This window comes from Natator depressus, chromosome 2, assembly GCF_965152275.1.
Source record: "Natator depressus isolate rNatDep1 chromosome 2, rNatDep2.hap1, whole genome shotgun sequence".
Classification (NCBI taxonomy): domain Eukaryota; kingdom Metazoa; phylum Chordata; order Testudines; family Cheloniidae; genus Natator; species Natator depressus.
In genome coordinates, this window is record NC_134235.1 from 67,382,804 (window position 1) to 67,397,533 (window position 14,730).

At 39.7% G+C, this 14,730-nt stretch overlaps 1 protein-coding gene across 1 annotated transcript in view; it reads right to left on the minus strand.

Annotated features, from left to right (window-relative positions):
• RP1 (RP1 axonemal microtubule associated) overlaps positions 1–14,730 on the minus strand; it is a 268,493-nt gene that overhangs the window by 187,484 nt on the left and 66,279 nt on the right. Inside the window, exons 13-17 of the mRNA XM_074944372.1 lie at positions 13,765–13,865; positions 10,757–10,930; positions 10,035–10,247; positions 9,376–9,553; positions 5,693–5,824 (exon numbers count right to left, since the gene is read on the minus strand). Coding sequence (XP_074800473.1) covers positions 5,693–5,824; positions 9,376–9,553; positions 10,035–10,247; positions 10,757–10,930; positions 13,765–13,865 — 798 coding nt within the window. The remainder of the gene's footprint in view (positions 1–5,692; positions 5,825–9,375; positions 9,554–10,034; positions 10,248–10,756; positions 10,931–13,764; positions 13,866–14,730) is intronic.

Consider the following 14,730-nt stretch of genomic DNA (forward strand, 5'->3'; position numbering starts at 1 on the left):
ATCCCTGCAATGTTCTATATGATTCAAGGGAAACACCAGCTTCTAAGATTTCTTTACCTGTCTTCATTGTGGAATTACGCATTGTCACAATCAGAAGGTGAAGTCAGAAATTTAAAAATGGAGAGCAATAAAGTAAAACTGAAATAGCTGTCTGTTGCTTTAAAATATGTGCAAGCTGAATAGGGGTGAGTTGAATCATATATTTCTCAAACAGCTATATACACTGGTGTTCAGGAAATTTCTTATTCAGGATCTGTTGCTGTCAAGGGTAGCAAAATGAAACTGACAAGAGATCCTGTATGATGTACTTTACTGCGCTGCTTGCAAATAGAGCCGGGGAGGTGGGGTGCAGAAACTCTTCCTGTGTGGGGCCATGTCATGTGCTATACTGGTTCCATTGTTTTAGAGTAAGTTGGTTTCTACTTCTTTAGAGGGGTGAGACAATGACAGTAACATTTTTTGTGGTGTGAAGGCCCTCACTCTCTGTTTAAAACAATTGTGTATAGTGGAGTATTTTTCATTTCTTCCAGCATTTAGGATAATTCAGCACTGGTATCAATAGGATTTCTCATGTGCTTAAAGCTAAGCTTATGCTTAAGTATTTCCTGGATTGGTGCCATAACACTCAATTTGACAGAATCATTAATGCCTGAAAGCAGAGTCAAATTAAGTTTCAAATAAAAAAAAAAGTGACTATCTGAGGAAATTAAATGGAAGAACAGCTTTGAACTCAGTACTTCTCTAAATTCACGCATGCACCCCGTTTTTATTTTACCCTTAAAAAAAAATTAAACTTTTTACTGTGTTTACAGGTCAGATTCTAACTCACAAGTCACAAAATGAGCATAACATACCACAGATCATTAGCCCCAAAGCACAGACCTCTGCCATTTAAGTTAAAGAAAGTAACCCTATTGGCTTTCAGGCATAGTAAGCTGTTAGCCTCTATGTGGATTAGTCACTAGAGAGGAACACAACTTATTACAAGTAAATTTCACAAGCTGATGGCCTGACCAAATTTAATTTTGGAAGAGAGATAAATTCACTTCAATGATTGCCTCCACTGATCTTTTGCCCAATGTTGAGGATAAAGATGTACTTGCAAATCTCAAACGACAAACCTGGAAGTGAAGCATGAATGAATGGAGTCTCAGCAGGGAGGAACATAATTTTGAGTATTTCTAATTCAAATGGATTAGCAACCGTCATATATCTGAAATATTATTCCTTCATGGGGTAGTGCTGTCAGCTAAGCGCTGTCCACTTACACACCGGCCCTGCTCGGAAGAGTTTGCAATCTATAGCTAACTGTTCTGGCCCAAGGGAAAGATACTGCAGTAAAAGAAAAGGCTGATAAACATTCCATCTGCAATCCACTACTGGAACAATAAGATAGAAAACATAAATAGCTGAAGAATATGTTATCTAAGGGCCTGTCTACACTTACTGGTAGATCAGCACGGATTGCAGTGAGTGTCGATTTAGTGGGTCTGGTGAAGACATGCTAAATCGATGGGAGAGCACTCTTCCATTGATTTGTGTACTCCACCTCCCCAAGAAGTGTAAGGGAAGACAACAGGAAATGTTCTCCCATCGACACAGCGCAGTGTAGCCACCGTGGTAAGTGGATCTAACTGCGAAAGATAGATCGATTTATCGAGGTAGTGTAGGCCAGCCCTAAGAGAGTTCCCACCAACATAAAACTCTCTTTAGGTTCCACATTGATTAAAAACTATAGTACCTCTTGATATCTGGGTATATTGTTTTTTTATACCAAGGACAATTTTCTTTCTGTTTGTTAAACAGAAGAAGAAAAAGAAAATAAAGTACTATACATGACAGATACCAGCAAAACCTCTGAACTTCAAAGTTATGTTTGAAATTCCAGCCATAACTCATCTCATTCTATATTTCTGTTAGTATTAACAAAAAAGTACTTAGTTTGAAAGACAAGACTTTGACTCCTTTGGATTTGTTTCTTATTAAGTATATATAAGCAAAAAAAATTCCACATTAACTTGAAATGTCTGTGAAACAAAGTGGTTAACTGAAAAGAAGATGGATCAGTTTAACACAGTCCTGATTTTTCTTAGTAAGTTCCTCAGATGTCACTTTTATTATATCGGTAGCTGTTTTATGAAAAGCAGTGCAGTGGTAATCAAGAAAAATTATATAGTCAATTTTATCAAATGTATATTCTAGTTGGATCCAAAATACATTTAACTACAGAAATATATAGAGAAAAGGTTTTTCCTTTACCACATTAAAATCTCACATTTAAACCAAATGATTCAGGTAACTAAAGACCTGGCTCTGCATTGGGATCGACTAATACTCCCCGGTGGGAAGTCCCACTGATGCCTAAGGAATTTGATACAGAACCAAGGGCCAAATTCTGGGATTCTAACTCAGGCAACACTACAACACAAATAAGTCAGAGGATCACCCTAGAGAGGACTGCTGAATTTGGCCCAGAGATCGTAAGCTATTTCAAGCAAAGTCTGACTCTTTTTTCTTTGTTTGTTTGTATTGTATATTAGTATTTGTTTGTAAGGTACCAACCAAGTTATGGCACTGTAGAAATAATAAATAATGTCATAAGAAATGCTGTTTTTATGGGATTTTCAGCCATTTGGCGAGCAGCTGATAGTCACTTGGCCGGGGTTGCAGCTGGTTATGCAGCTCTCTGATCAAGGGCGTAGCCACAGGTGGACCTGGGTGGGCTGCAGCCCGCCCACTTAGCATCCAGGCCACCCAAATCTGAGCAGGAGTGTAGTGCTGCCACAGCGGCCTGGCGCGTCACTCAGGCACCTGAAATTCAGGACAGAACTGTGCACCCACCACTGAGAAAGCTACGCTCCAGCAGCTCTGCCTTGCCATTTTCTGTGCTGACCCATGCACGTGTGCTCAGCTCGGCAGGTGAAGACCTGTGTCTGGGGGTACCAGGGCTGGGAAGAGGGTGTGGCATCGGGGGAGAAGCCTAGCTAGCACAGTGTGTCATTGCCTGTCCACCTGGAAGTCAGGGGCCACACAAATTTCCACTCCTAGTTACGCCACCGTCTCTGATAGCGGCCATTTAGCTCCCTCTTTCACTGTTGTACATATTTATGTTTCCACCACAGGAATTTTTAATGATGATTTCAGAAACACAATGGTGAATGATGAAGATCAAAATTCCCACATCAATTCCCACACTTGTGAGATCTCACAGGATTCCTGTAATCTCTCAGGGAAAACTTTACTGTGCAGAACCCACCAATGAATACATCATTGGGCCTAGACCTGCATTGTCAGAGAGATGGTCTGAACAACTTAAAGAGTTACTGTTGATGTTATAAGGTGAATGTTAGGGGCATAGCTGGGGACATACACTAAACATCTACTTACAGAATCAATTGCCACCCTTTTATGAATACTAACTTGAGGATTTAAAAACAAAATCAGTGTAATAGGTCAATGTGGATTAAAAATCTTTCAGCTTTCAATGATTCCCCCCTACCCCCACACCCCCAAAAAACCCCTGTGAAAATTGAGTCACCTGTTAAAATACTCCATAGGAAAATATTCTTCATAAAAGAAACATTTTCTTTGAAAGATACAGTCAACTTTTGTATTTCCATTTAGTTTGCATTGACATAAAAAGGACCCCATAGTTATTACTGCTCATAAATACTCCTTACAAAGTGTTATAGAGACTTTACCTGAACCATTTTTAGGGTAAATATCTCCTCTGGAAAACGATCCTGAGTACCAAACCCTAAAAACATTCTGCTTTGTTGAAAATATGTATAATGATGTATGTGTTATTGCCCTATATTTTAAATTCAACGCACTGAACCATTTTCTGACAATCTATGACACATGCAGGCGGCTTTTGGTGCCACATAATAGTGCAATACCAGATAAAGCCTAAGGGATCAGAAACTGAAATAGTGTTCTGAAATGAAAACAGCAGTTATGCTGCCACAAAGATGTCTGTGCTATCTAAAAATAATTAGTAATAATTAGAAAAAATAGTCTGCACTGATTTTAATTAAACCAGGAGAGTTTGGTGCAATCCTAATCCTGCACTGCATTTAAAGTCTCCTCTGGTATAAAACATATTGCTCCCAGTTTTCAGATCTGGGTACCCTGTAAATTAGCATGCCAAAATTTGGCATTTTGTTTATATAGGCACAACGGTACCTAAATTCCAGCAATGTCAATCAAAAGCAGAATTGGGCAACTCAATTTGAGGGCCCTAGTTTGACAATTGGGCTCCTCAATTTATTATCTGTTGTGGGGGGAGGGGGGGAAGCTGTTCAGCCAAATAGTGCACAACACTAGAGGCTCTACAACCCCAGCATGTCCCCTCTACAGAGGTAGGGGAAGGATGGAAGAATTGCATAACTGTGGATTCTCCATCCTCCCCCCCGGCATCTGAAACATAGGTGAACCACACAAAGCAGAGGTCTGTTCCCCTACTCCACCCCACCATCCTGACCCCTTTCTTGAACAGGGGAATGTTGCACCACTGAGATAAGAACAAGATTCTCCCTTCAGAGAAAGTTCGCACTTGGGCTGCATGACCTTGTCCTGCTAAATCAGAAATCTTTAGACTTTGAAGAGAACATGAAACTCCTGCAAACTGAGTTCTTGACTGCTGCAAGTTTATTTATTTTATTTCGTTCCACAGTAATCCGAGGACCAGGGCAAGAATTACTATCAAACAGCAATCTTTGTGGTTGAAGAGCAGACTTTTCCATTTAGTTAGAAATACAGGGTGTTTTTTTGTTTTGTTTTGATTATTAATCCCTTAAAAAAACATGGTTTAAATGGAATGGGGGTGGAGGTGAAATACTGAAACTTTAAAAAATACCAAAATACCTGAGTTTTCCATCTCAAACACTTCTCACTGTAAACAGTATCACTGGTGAATCACTGTTATTGTTTATATTATGGCAGTGTCCACAATCTGCTAGGCACTATATAACACACATTAGAGAACCAACCCTGCCCCAAACAATATGATCTTAATCCCTTTATGCCACTCCCAGTGTAGCAGGTTACTGGGGGGAGAGAATTGCTCAAGGCTTCAGCAATGCCCAGCTGATAGATGGCTCCTTGCGGGCCACAGGCAGACATGGATCAGATCAGCATTAACAACTCCTCACCCCATCAGTCCTGGGAACAGGGCCTCCTCATCTGCATCCCATGGATACTGGGGGCAACAGAGTACTGAGGCCAGTATGTACTGGGTCAAGAATCCTTACTCCCTTCCCCCAGTAAATTATACACAACAATATGATGCAGTCATATCAAAGTCCACTAAAGTAAATGGAAAGACTTCCACTGACCTCAATGGGCTTTTGTATTGGTCCCTACATTGTATTAGCGCAGTTATATAGAATGTAGAGTGGCTCAGATTAGTAGAGAAAAGAGCTGGGCTATATTATAATAATGTATTCAAAATCAGCACAGTGAAATTAGTCAAATCAGTTATATGCTGACTATTGGCTAACCAATATGATAAACTTCACTGCTTCTTCAGATAACAACAAGTCTGTTAAAGAGCAGTTCATATCCACACTGTACATTGCAACAGTCTAGAAAAGCCATTTGGTGTCGTCCCTAGGGTAGGCCATCACAAAGAAACATCAAAGGCAGACAAATCACAGTACTGCAATATAGATTTTTGAAAACTATTCCTTACTTGGGGGTGGAGAAGCTGATGGGCTCTGAGCCACTGGCTTCTGGGCTTTTGCTGGTTGATGTTCAGATTCTCTGATCCCTCCCTTTGGTTGGGTGGGTGTCGCAGATGTTCCCATAGGCTTTTCCCTGCCAACTAAAATAACAAAATGTAAGATGTGACACTACCAAAAAATCATTGGCTTCTCCTACTTAAAAGCTACCCATGTATTCAATGGCAAAAACTAGTAATAAACCTTGCAATTGTCAGACAAATGTACAAGATATACCAAAATCTTTTCTCTGTGCATTGCATAGGTGTAAGTAATAGGTTTTTATTGCTAGCAGCAAGCATAAAAAAAAAAGAAAAAAGAAAAAAAGATGGCATGCCAATAAAATCCATTCACCGCTTTGCGATTCTAAGCAACAATTTAACATTGATGTACGAATCAAATGACTCGTTCAAATGCAGTTTTCTTGACGTTAAGTCCCTCCACTGATGTTTTCTTTCTTAAAGGGGGCCATTGCTTTCTTTCAAACAGAACTGCCAGTGGCCATTTCTGAACTATGAAATAGCAAAGAGACAAATCTTGGCTGCTCTGAAAAAAGCATTATGTCCTTTTATCTTCTTTTATTAAGAAGCAAGGTATTTTAGGAACCAACTTTGATACTTGAGTCTATAATGGAGTAGCTATTAGTTTTATTATAGCGATGCCAGTTAGCATTGCTTTAGTTAAGGCTTTCCATTGAAAACCCTTTTCTTCATGGGTTTAGGAGGAAAAATTCTTCTCTCTCATCTGCATGGTATATAGTGACTCAAATATTCTGCCCCCTTCACCCCCAACCACACGCATGGTGCATGCACTGAACTTCCAGTGATGCCATGGTTATGATTACTTTTATTATAAAGCTTCTGTATACCTTTGGAATTGTTTAATTGTGGAATTGGAATTGTGCTATAATACAGTCTCTGTCTGCTGATTGAGGTATTTTTGATGAGTTTATACAGCTTTTTTGTATCTGGGGTTCCCAACTTATAGCCAAAGCTTGATGGTCAATTCCTCATTTTCATGGGCTCTCTCATTTTTTATCTGAAATATCTTTGAGCTAACATCCACAAGATATAAAAAGCTGTGACTGTACTGGTTTCTGCCAGGCTCTCACTGGCCAAGTGACTATCAGCTGCGCGCCAAATGGAAAATAAAAAAGGGCTCTGAATGATATAATTCTTTATCAACTGGCTCATATATTTCATTATGGGGTGCATCAAAGCACTCTGTGGAACTTTTAGTGCATGACAGTAGGGTCCACATGGACACTTAGTGAGTAGCAGGCTAGTGCAAGGTAGATTTACATCCCAGCCAGCCGCAAACTCAGTGTTTGCATAGACAAGCCCTGAGTGTGATGAAAATTGGATAATGTATCACCCCATTAAACTACCAGAATTAGAACCAAGAACTGGTCTTTTTAGGGAAACATGAAGGCTGGGATTTGCAAAGGACCTTAAGGGAGTTAATTGCCTAACTCAACAGGAATTGGGAACTTAAATCACTTGGGCCCAGATCCTCAAAGCTATTTAGGCTCCTAACTTTCATTGAAATCAATGGGAGTTAGGTGACTAAATACCTTTAAGGATCCAGGCCCCAGCTCCTTTGAAAATCCCATTATAAAGGAATAATCATTAAAGCATAAGCAATGTGAATTTAGAAGAAGGCCATTTTAATCATATGAAACTATTCCCATTTTGTAGATGGGATTATAAATGTCATATGAAGACAAGGCTGTCTCTGCAATTAAAACTCCATTGCCTTCAAAGATACGGGAGTTCTGCATGAGATGGGGTTGTAAGAGTGAACCATGGAAAGTTTTAATCAATCTATTAAACTGCTTTCTCTGTGGGGAAAAAAGAGGTTTAGTAGCTCTTGTTATCCATCCTATGATTCAAAATCAGAAAAGAATCAGTAGATGAAATTCCAAAAATTCACAGTCTGAATTATGTCTGTCCCCGTGTGGGAGCACTAGAGGGGGAGAAATTACAGGGAGCTATTTACCCTCTACTACATCTGCTCAGGAGACTTCAGAAAGCTAATTTACGGCTCTCTGCTGCCAAGGTGGTTAGAACAGACTGGCCCAGTGAGGGAATGTTTAGATGGGTGTGGCTTCCACATCTGGCCATGGGATAGTACTAGATAGGCTGCTCTGGGGGAGTACAGCCTAGCTTTTTTTATACCATTCTTAAAGAGGTAGGAAGGACTACCTCTTACCCATATAACACCCTTCTCTCATAATAATAATGACAATGACTCTGGTGGCACTGAGACCTAGACAAGTATGACTTCAAGCACTGCCACTTAGACAGTCCAACATTCCCCCCCCACACACACACATACATCTCAGTGTGTCTGTGCCTAATGCAGCCCATAAGGTACAGCAGCTGTATATTAATTTTAAAAGGCAATCCCAAATTAATGTCTTTTAGTTCCTGAAGACTGGTTTCATGTTCCCATTTGTCTGAATGTCCATGTAAAAAGCATTTCTGTTTTAAACTTCTCCTTCTTTGCCTCATAAAAAAGAGGATATTAAGTGAAAAAAGATAAAAACTGATCAACAATTTCTGGTCATTGTCAGCATCACAGAAATGTTATCAAGATTTAGCAAGATTGCCACTACCAATAGACATTCCAACAGAAACTCAGAGATGTACATTTTCAAATCTATTCCATAGTTTACTCATGATGAGACTTTGTACTGTGCTTTGTACTGTTCACACTTTCTGACTGTTGAGCAGAAGTGCTTATTTTCTTTTGAACTGGCCTGCAGACAACTATGGTGTTTGTTAAAGCTACAGTTCAATGAAGGGGGCAGATACTCATGAGGAAGTACAGCTTTGTGGCTCGGGCAGAGGACTCAGAGATCTGGGTTCTAACTCTTGACAGACTTTCTGTGTGGAAGTTCCCCATCTGTAGAAATAGGGATAATAATATACCTCACAAGGATGTTGTGATACTTAATTCATTAGTCTTTATGGAGGTACTTTGATGCCATAATTAAAGCAACACAGAAATGTATAAAAACAAAGCTGTCAGGTCTGCATAGTTAGCAGCCACTGACAGTGGAGCAGATTCTCCACTCTGCTCCATTCACACTTTGGGGATTTCCAGAGTGAGAGAGTCCACTCCAGATATACAACCAGCCTACCTGGCTCCTATGCCATATTTCTTGCAGTCTCCAGCAGTGAGGGGCATATTGAAGTTAGAGGGGGGTATGGCCAGAGCACATTCAAGTTGTATTCAGCTGGGGAGCAGTTTCTTGGGAACTGCTGCCAGCTGGCACATGGTAGAGCTGCCCCCAGGCTGCTCTAACCAGTGACTGGAGTTGGGCAGAGAATCAGGGAGCTGTAATAACCAGATGTTATGACCATTGTTTTTATCCACAGACTCAAAGTTTCATTTATTCAGCAAAAAAACAATTTTTTTTCTTTTAACTCCTGAGTTGGTAAAATGAGGTATAAAAATTACCAATGTATATGGGAGGAATTAGTTGCAAGTAGGATATGTTTCTCATTTAAAGTACTAAAATGTTCAAGAGCAAATTTTCAAGTCTGGTCTCTATATTTTTGCCTTAAACTTTGTGGTCATAAATATTTACATGTACAGCTATAAATATGTGAAATACTCAGTGGTTTGTTTAGTATTCAAAGTTGCATACATTTGATGACTCGTGGGTAGAACAAAACGTTTCTCTCCCCAGTGTGAACAACTGGCTTGGTCTGGCCATCTGGTTGGAGACCAACATACATTCCTCTGTTTTGAACAGATTCTAGACTCACAGATCCACTTTCTAAGTTCTTCTCAATTTTAAAGTGACAGTACACATCACCCGTCCCCTAAAAAAAATGAAATATAGAAATGTGAGTTCAACAATTGAATGTGATACGCAGTTGGAAAACTTTAAAATAAAAACTTGAATATTTGTGTCAATTCAGTTTGTTTTTTAAGTTTTTAGCATACTGTTTAGTTGTCTAACTGTTCCATCCTATAAATATAGCCTCATGTTTGGACCTATTTATTCCTTTGTGATCAGAAATAGAGATATAATGATCCGAATAAGGGAAATATCATGCATGAGACAGAGAGTTCTGATTCATGTAAAGGTTTAGGCAAAGGCTAAACTTCTTCAAAGCAGAGTTTCCCAGTTCTGCAAGTTTTATGGCTGCATGGGAGATGTAAAAAGTCTCTGTTTTAGACAACAGAGGGTAATGCAGTTTGATATTTTTACTGACTTTAAAGATTTTATTCCTTCCCCTCTGGCATTGGCAAGTTACTTATAAAAATTTTAAAAGGCAAATATGAACAAGAACTGCTTACTGTGCCATTACACTCGCCATCCTTGATCCTCAGATACATTCTTGGGTTTTTCAGACTCTCAATCATGCAAATTCCAGAGCTGATTTTATGCACTTTCCAATAGGATTCTTCAGATTGCTTTCCTGCTCCACTGCAGCTCCCATCAGGCCTGAGGCAGAGAGCCTGGTAGAGACTTGTGGTGAGCAGAATTATGGCACCGTTGTGGAACACACCCTACAAATCGATATATAAAAATATCCATTTGTAAATTACGTGGCTTCCCCAACCCCCTTTGATTTGTCACCTTAATACACTCCATCATTTGGCAGTAGTTGTACCTTTACATTAGCAATTAAGCAGAAGATGTGAATTATTTTTTTCAAACCACTACAGGCACATTTCCACGTATAAGGTGGTAAGTGACGCAAGTACATTTTTGTCACAAATCATATAAGTGTTCCTTCGACTAGCAAGCTGTTCTCTCCTATGCAAACAATTTTCCATCCAGCTCTGTTGTGTGTACCACCCTGGTTTTGGAAGGTATTTTGACTATCTGTGACTTCCCCAGGGTTCACATCATGATATGGCCCTGCTAAACTGTAGTCACAGTCTTTAGCTCCACCTAGTGGGAGGAGATCACTCTTTCAACTTTCAGTTTGCTGGGATGTGTTCAAGTCCAGTGGGCTTTACAAGAAAAAACTATTTGCAGTTTAGTTTCCTTGATCTCCCTCCCCCAACCTTACCTTCACATGCACACCAAATTCTTTCAAGAGTCCTGCATAGCCGACTGTATCATCGGCTACTTTGCCTTGAAGACTGAATGTAATCATGTGCCCTGGATTCCGGGCTGATTCCAGAATTGCACAGCGATTTGGCTGAACATGAACTTGAAGCTCACAGAGAGTATCTTCATTGTTCTAACACAAGAAAAGCAGGAATAATCAATTATATGAACCACTAGATATAAGTAATATGAAAGAGAAGTCACGCCATGGGGTCTCTATTTCTGTACCTCTATTAATTCCTCATGGTGCCAGAAACATATTGCTATTAGCCATAAAGATCAACCTAATATGGAAATTCTCAAATTTGTTTTTGAGCTTGAAATTCTAAAATTAAGAGGCCTGAAACTGGGGACAGAATCTTGAAATAAGACAAGCCTGTTATCTATTCGTAATTATGTTCATTGGGTACAATTTGTGTCCTGGGTTCTGCTAGAGAAAGTCAGGTCAGGAACTGCCAGAGGCAGAACTTCTGCATTGAGTGCAGGTAAAACAACTAAGATACCCAGACTCCTTACTGTGGAGGTCTGGGGTCACCTGTTGCAGCCCACAAACTGGACTGAGTCAGAAGAGAGGGTGCAAGGCCAGGGCTCCCAGGATATCTTTCAGGGCACTCAGAATATCTTTCAGGTACCTTTCACCAGCAGCAGCAGCACTGTGGCCCCCCACGTCAGGGTTTATATTGCTCTCCCTGGATAAACATCTAGGGAAGGCAGCAACCCACAGGGATCCAACCAGATGGCTGAATCAGGCTTATTATTTGTATTTGTCTGGTCAGAGTGTAAAGGGCTGTGGATTAATTCCTGGTCCTTTTGCATGAAAGACACTATACACAAAAATACACATTGTATTGGATTTATAACAGAGCTGGGCAAAAATGAAAAGTTTCAAGATTTCAAAGCTATTTTCATTTCACATGGTTCAAAGTGGACTCTTGCTTTTTCAAAAAAATCGTTAAGTTTTTTAATCTAACACATTAAGTTGTCTCTCATTTACTGAAAACTCAGGTTTAAGAAAATGAAAAATGTCAATAGCCATTTTAATAACAGTTTTGATAACTTTTAAAATAACAAATTAGATAAAAAGGTTGTTTCCAAGAACGGCCATTTTTGCATGAAAAAATCCTTTTCATTCAAAACATTTCAACGTGCTCTAACTGAAGCTTTTGAGAATAAAAGAAATCATCAGGTGGAGTTTAAATGAGACTGTGAAACAAGAGAGCCACAGGACCTTTGATTAAATCTGAAACCTATACAAATGATTACAGTATTACAGTACTTTTTACTGTTTCTTCCAAGGATCACAAAATGCTTTAATAATTAATTAATTAATCCTCACAACTTCCTTATGAAGAAGTGTTTTATTACTATATGCAATTTAGAATTGGTAAACTGAGGCAGAGACTTTAAGTGGCTTGCCCAAGATCCAAAAGAAAAAGTCAGTGACAGAGGTGGAAATAGAAGAATGGTATCCTTTCACAATATTTGTAATGATGTTGAGAACAAGAAAGAGCTGTTCATTGCTGCGTGGAACAGGAACAAGAAGAGTTTGTACCATTTGTTCTGTGGCTTGAAGCCATTCCCAAATAGGTGCCCAATTCTGCAAGGTGCTGAATAAACTCTTCTCCTGCTAAAGCCAATGCATATTATATAAAGGAGGCTTGTGGCCTGTTTTGACCACTAGGTTACTTGCTTCTCAAATAAGGGAAAGCAAAACACAGTTGGTTCCATACTCAGTAAAACACAGTTCTATCTTCCAGAACTCCACTTGCCTAATCACATGCTGTGAGTGCTGTGACAGAGTGATGCTGGGCTTGGCTTCCAGGAGGAAGACTCTTTCCCGTTGAGCTCAGTATCTCTACAGGAGTTGGGAGAGGAGAAAGAGAAAGAAAAGGGAGAGAGGCCATCTCTTCTGCAGTGCAGAAAGTCCACTGGTGAAGACGTTAGATAAAGGAGGGAGCCAAAGAGAAGGATAGGAAGGAGCCTATTTCCTGAAGATCTCAAGAGTTTACAGGGGAAGATGGAGAGACTCCCTTCTAAAGGAATCCTGGGCTTCATGGGAAATGGGATGAAAGTGCCTCTCTCCTGCAGCACTCAGGAGCTCCATTCTTTAAAATCTCTCTAACATAGAGCTCAAGAGCTTTGCAGGTTGATGAGGGGATGGAGCAAGGTCTCTCCCTTTCCCACCTCCAAACTGATGTTGCCTAGGCTGTATCTTCTGGCCCTTGATCTGCTTGTTGATTTGACCAGGGCTGTGGAAGAACCCTCCCCATAAGTTGACTAAATGGGATCCAGTTTCTTTGGTTCACACCTAGTAGGACTTACAAGGTTTCACGTGCTTGACTTTCCAAGAAGCTTGAGGTCAGGAAAACATGTACACAAGCAAGCAAGTAAAACCACTACTAATCTGTTGCTGTTGACAAAAATCTACCTTTGAGGAGAGGATGAGAGAACAGGGATCAAGCTAGGCTTGGAACATTAACTTGCAACAAGCCTTGAAAGGCAGGTTAGTTACAAAAAGTGATAGGGAAATAAATGGATATTTACAATTAGCACTTGGCACTGATAATTATCCAAGGAGAGGAGATGCCAGGGCATGCCAGATATGTTGTCAACATTTGACTAGCTGGTATAAACAATGAAACACAACTCATAATGTTTAAGGTTGTATAAATCAAATCCTTCTCAATGAGCCATTAAATATATTAAGTGAGATACTAAGTGAGATGCAGGAGGAAAGAGTAAAAATATAAATAGATAGGCACCAAAGCAGAATCCAAACTTTCCAGATCTTTGGCAAGTTCAAACTTCAGATTTTGGTTTTGCAACTTGGCCTCATCTCTGATTGGAAGTACCTGCTACTTATTAGTACAGAGAACAAAAGCTGCATTATATTTAATAAATTTATAAATAATTAATAAAAATAATAATAATCCTGAAACAATTAAAAGCAATAAGGCAATTTCATACCATTCCAGTGACATAGCCATTGTCAAGAGCAAGGGCAAGATGTGGCATCTGATGACTCTTAAACACATGTGCGTTTCTTTTGACAGTCACGTCAAAAAGACCTAAAGAGTTTTGGGGAGAAAAAAAGTAAAGCCACAGATGTATTCAAACTCATTTTTACATCTAATACCCACAAGTGACTTCTGATTTGGCAAAGACATTATCTGACAGGGAAGAGGCTGAATTAAAAAATTTAGTAATTAGAACTGAGGAAAAATTTGGACTCTGATCAACAGATCACCTCCCAGTTCATTTGGGGAAGCTTATAAAGTCACTGCCTGAGAGCTATCAGCGAAGCTCAAAAATCTCTTGGTAAGAGTAGATTTATTGTTTGTAAAATATCAAAACAAAATAATACCCCATCCCAATACCCCAAAAAGGGAGCCAGGGACTCGATGAAGTGTACTAGAGGCCTCACTATGGCTTTTTATGTGGAAGACACACAGATACCACAAAAAGAAAAGCAGGACTTGTGGCACCTTAGAGACTAACAAATTTATCTGAGCATAAGCTTTCGTGAGCTACAGCTCACTTCATCGGATGTATTCAGTGGAAAATACAGTGGAGAGATTTATATACACAGAGAATATGAAACAATGGGTGTTACCATACACGCCAGCAACCACACACCACACAACAGAACCACTAACCCAGGAACCTATTCTTGCAACAAAGCCCGTTGCCAACTGTGTCCACATATCCATTCAGGGGACACCATCATAGGGCCTAATCACATCAGCCACGCTATCAGAGGCTAGTTCACCTGCACATCTATCAATGTGATATATGCCATCATGTGCCAGCAATGCCCCTCTGCCATGTACATTGGCCAAACTGGACATTCTCTACATAAAAGAATCAATGGACACAAATCAGACGTCAAGAATTATAACATTCAAAAACCAGTCGGAGAACACTTCAATCTCT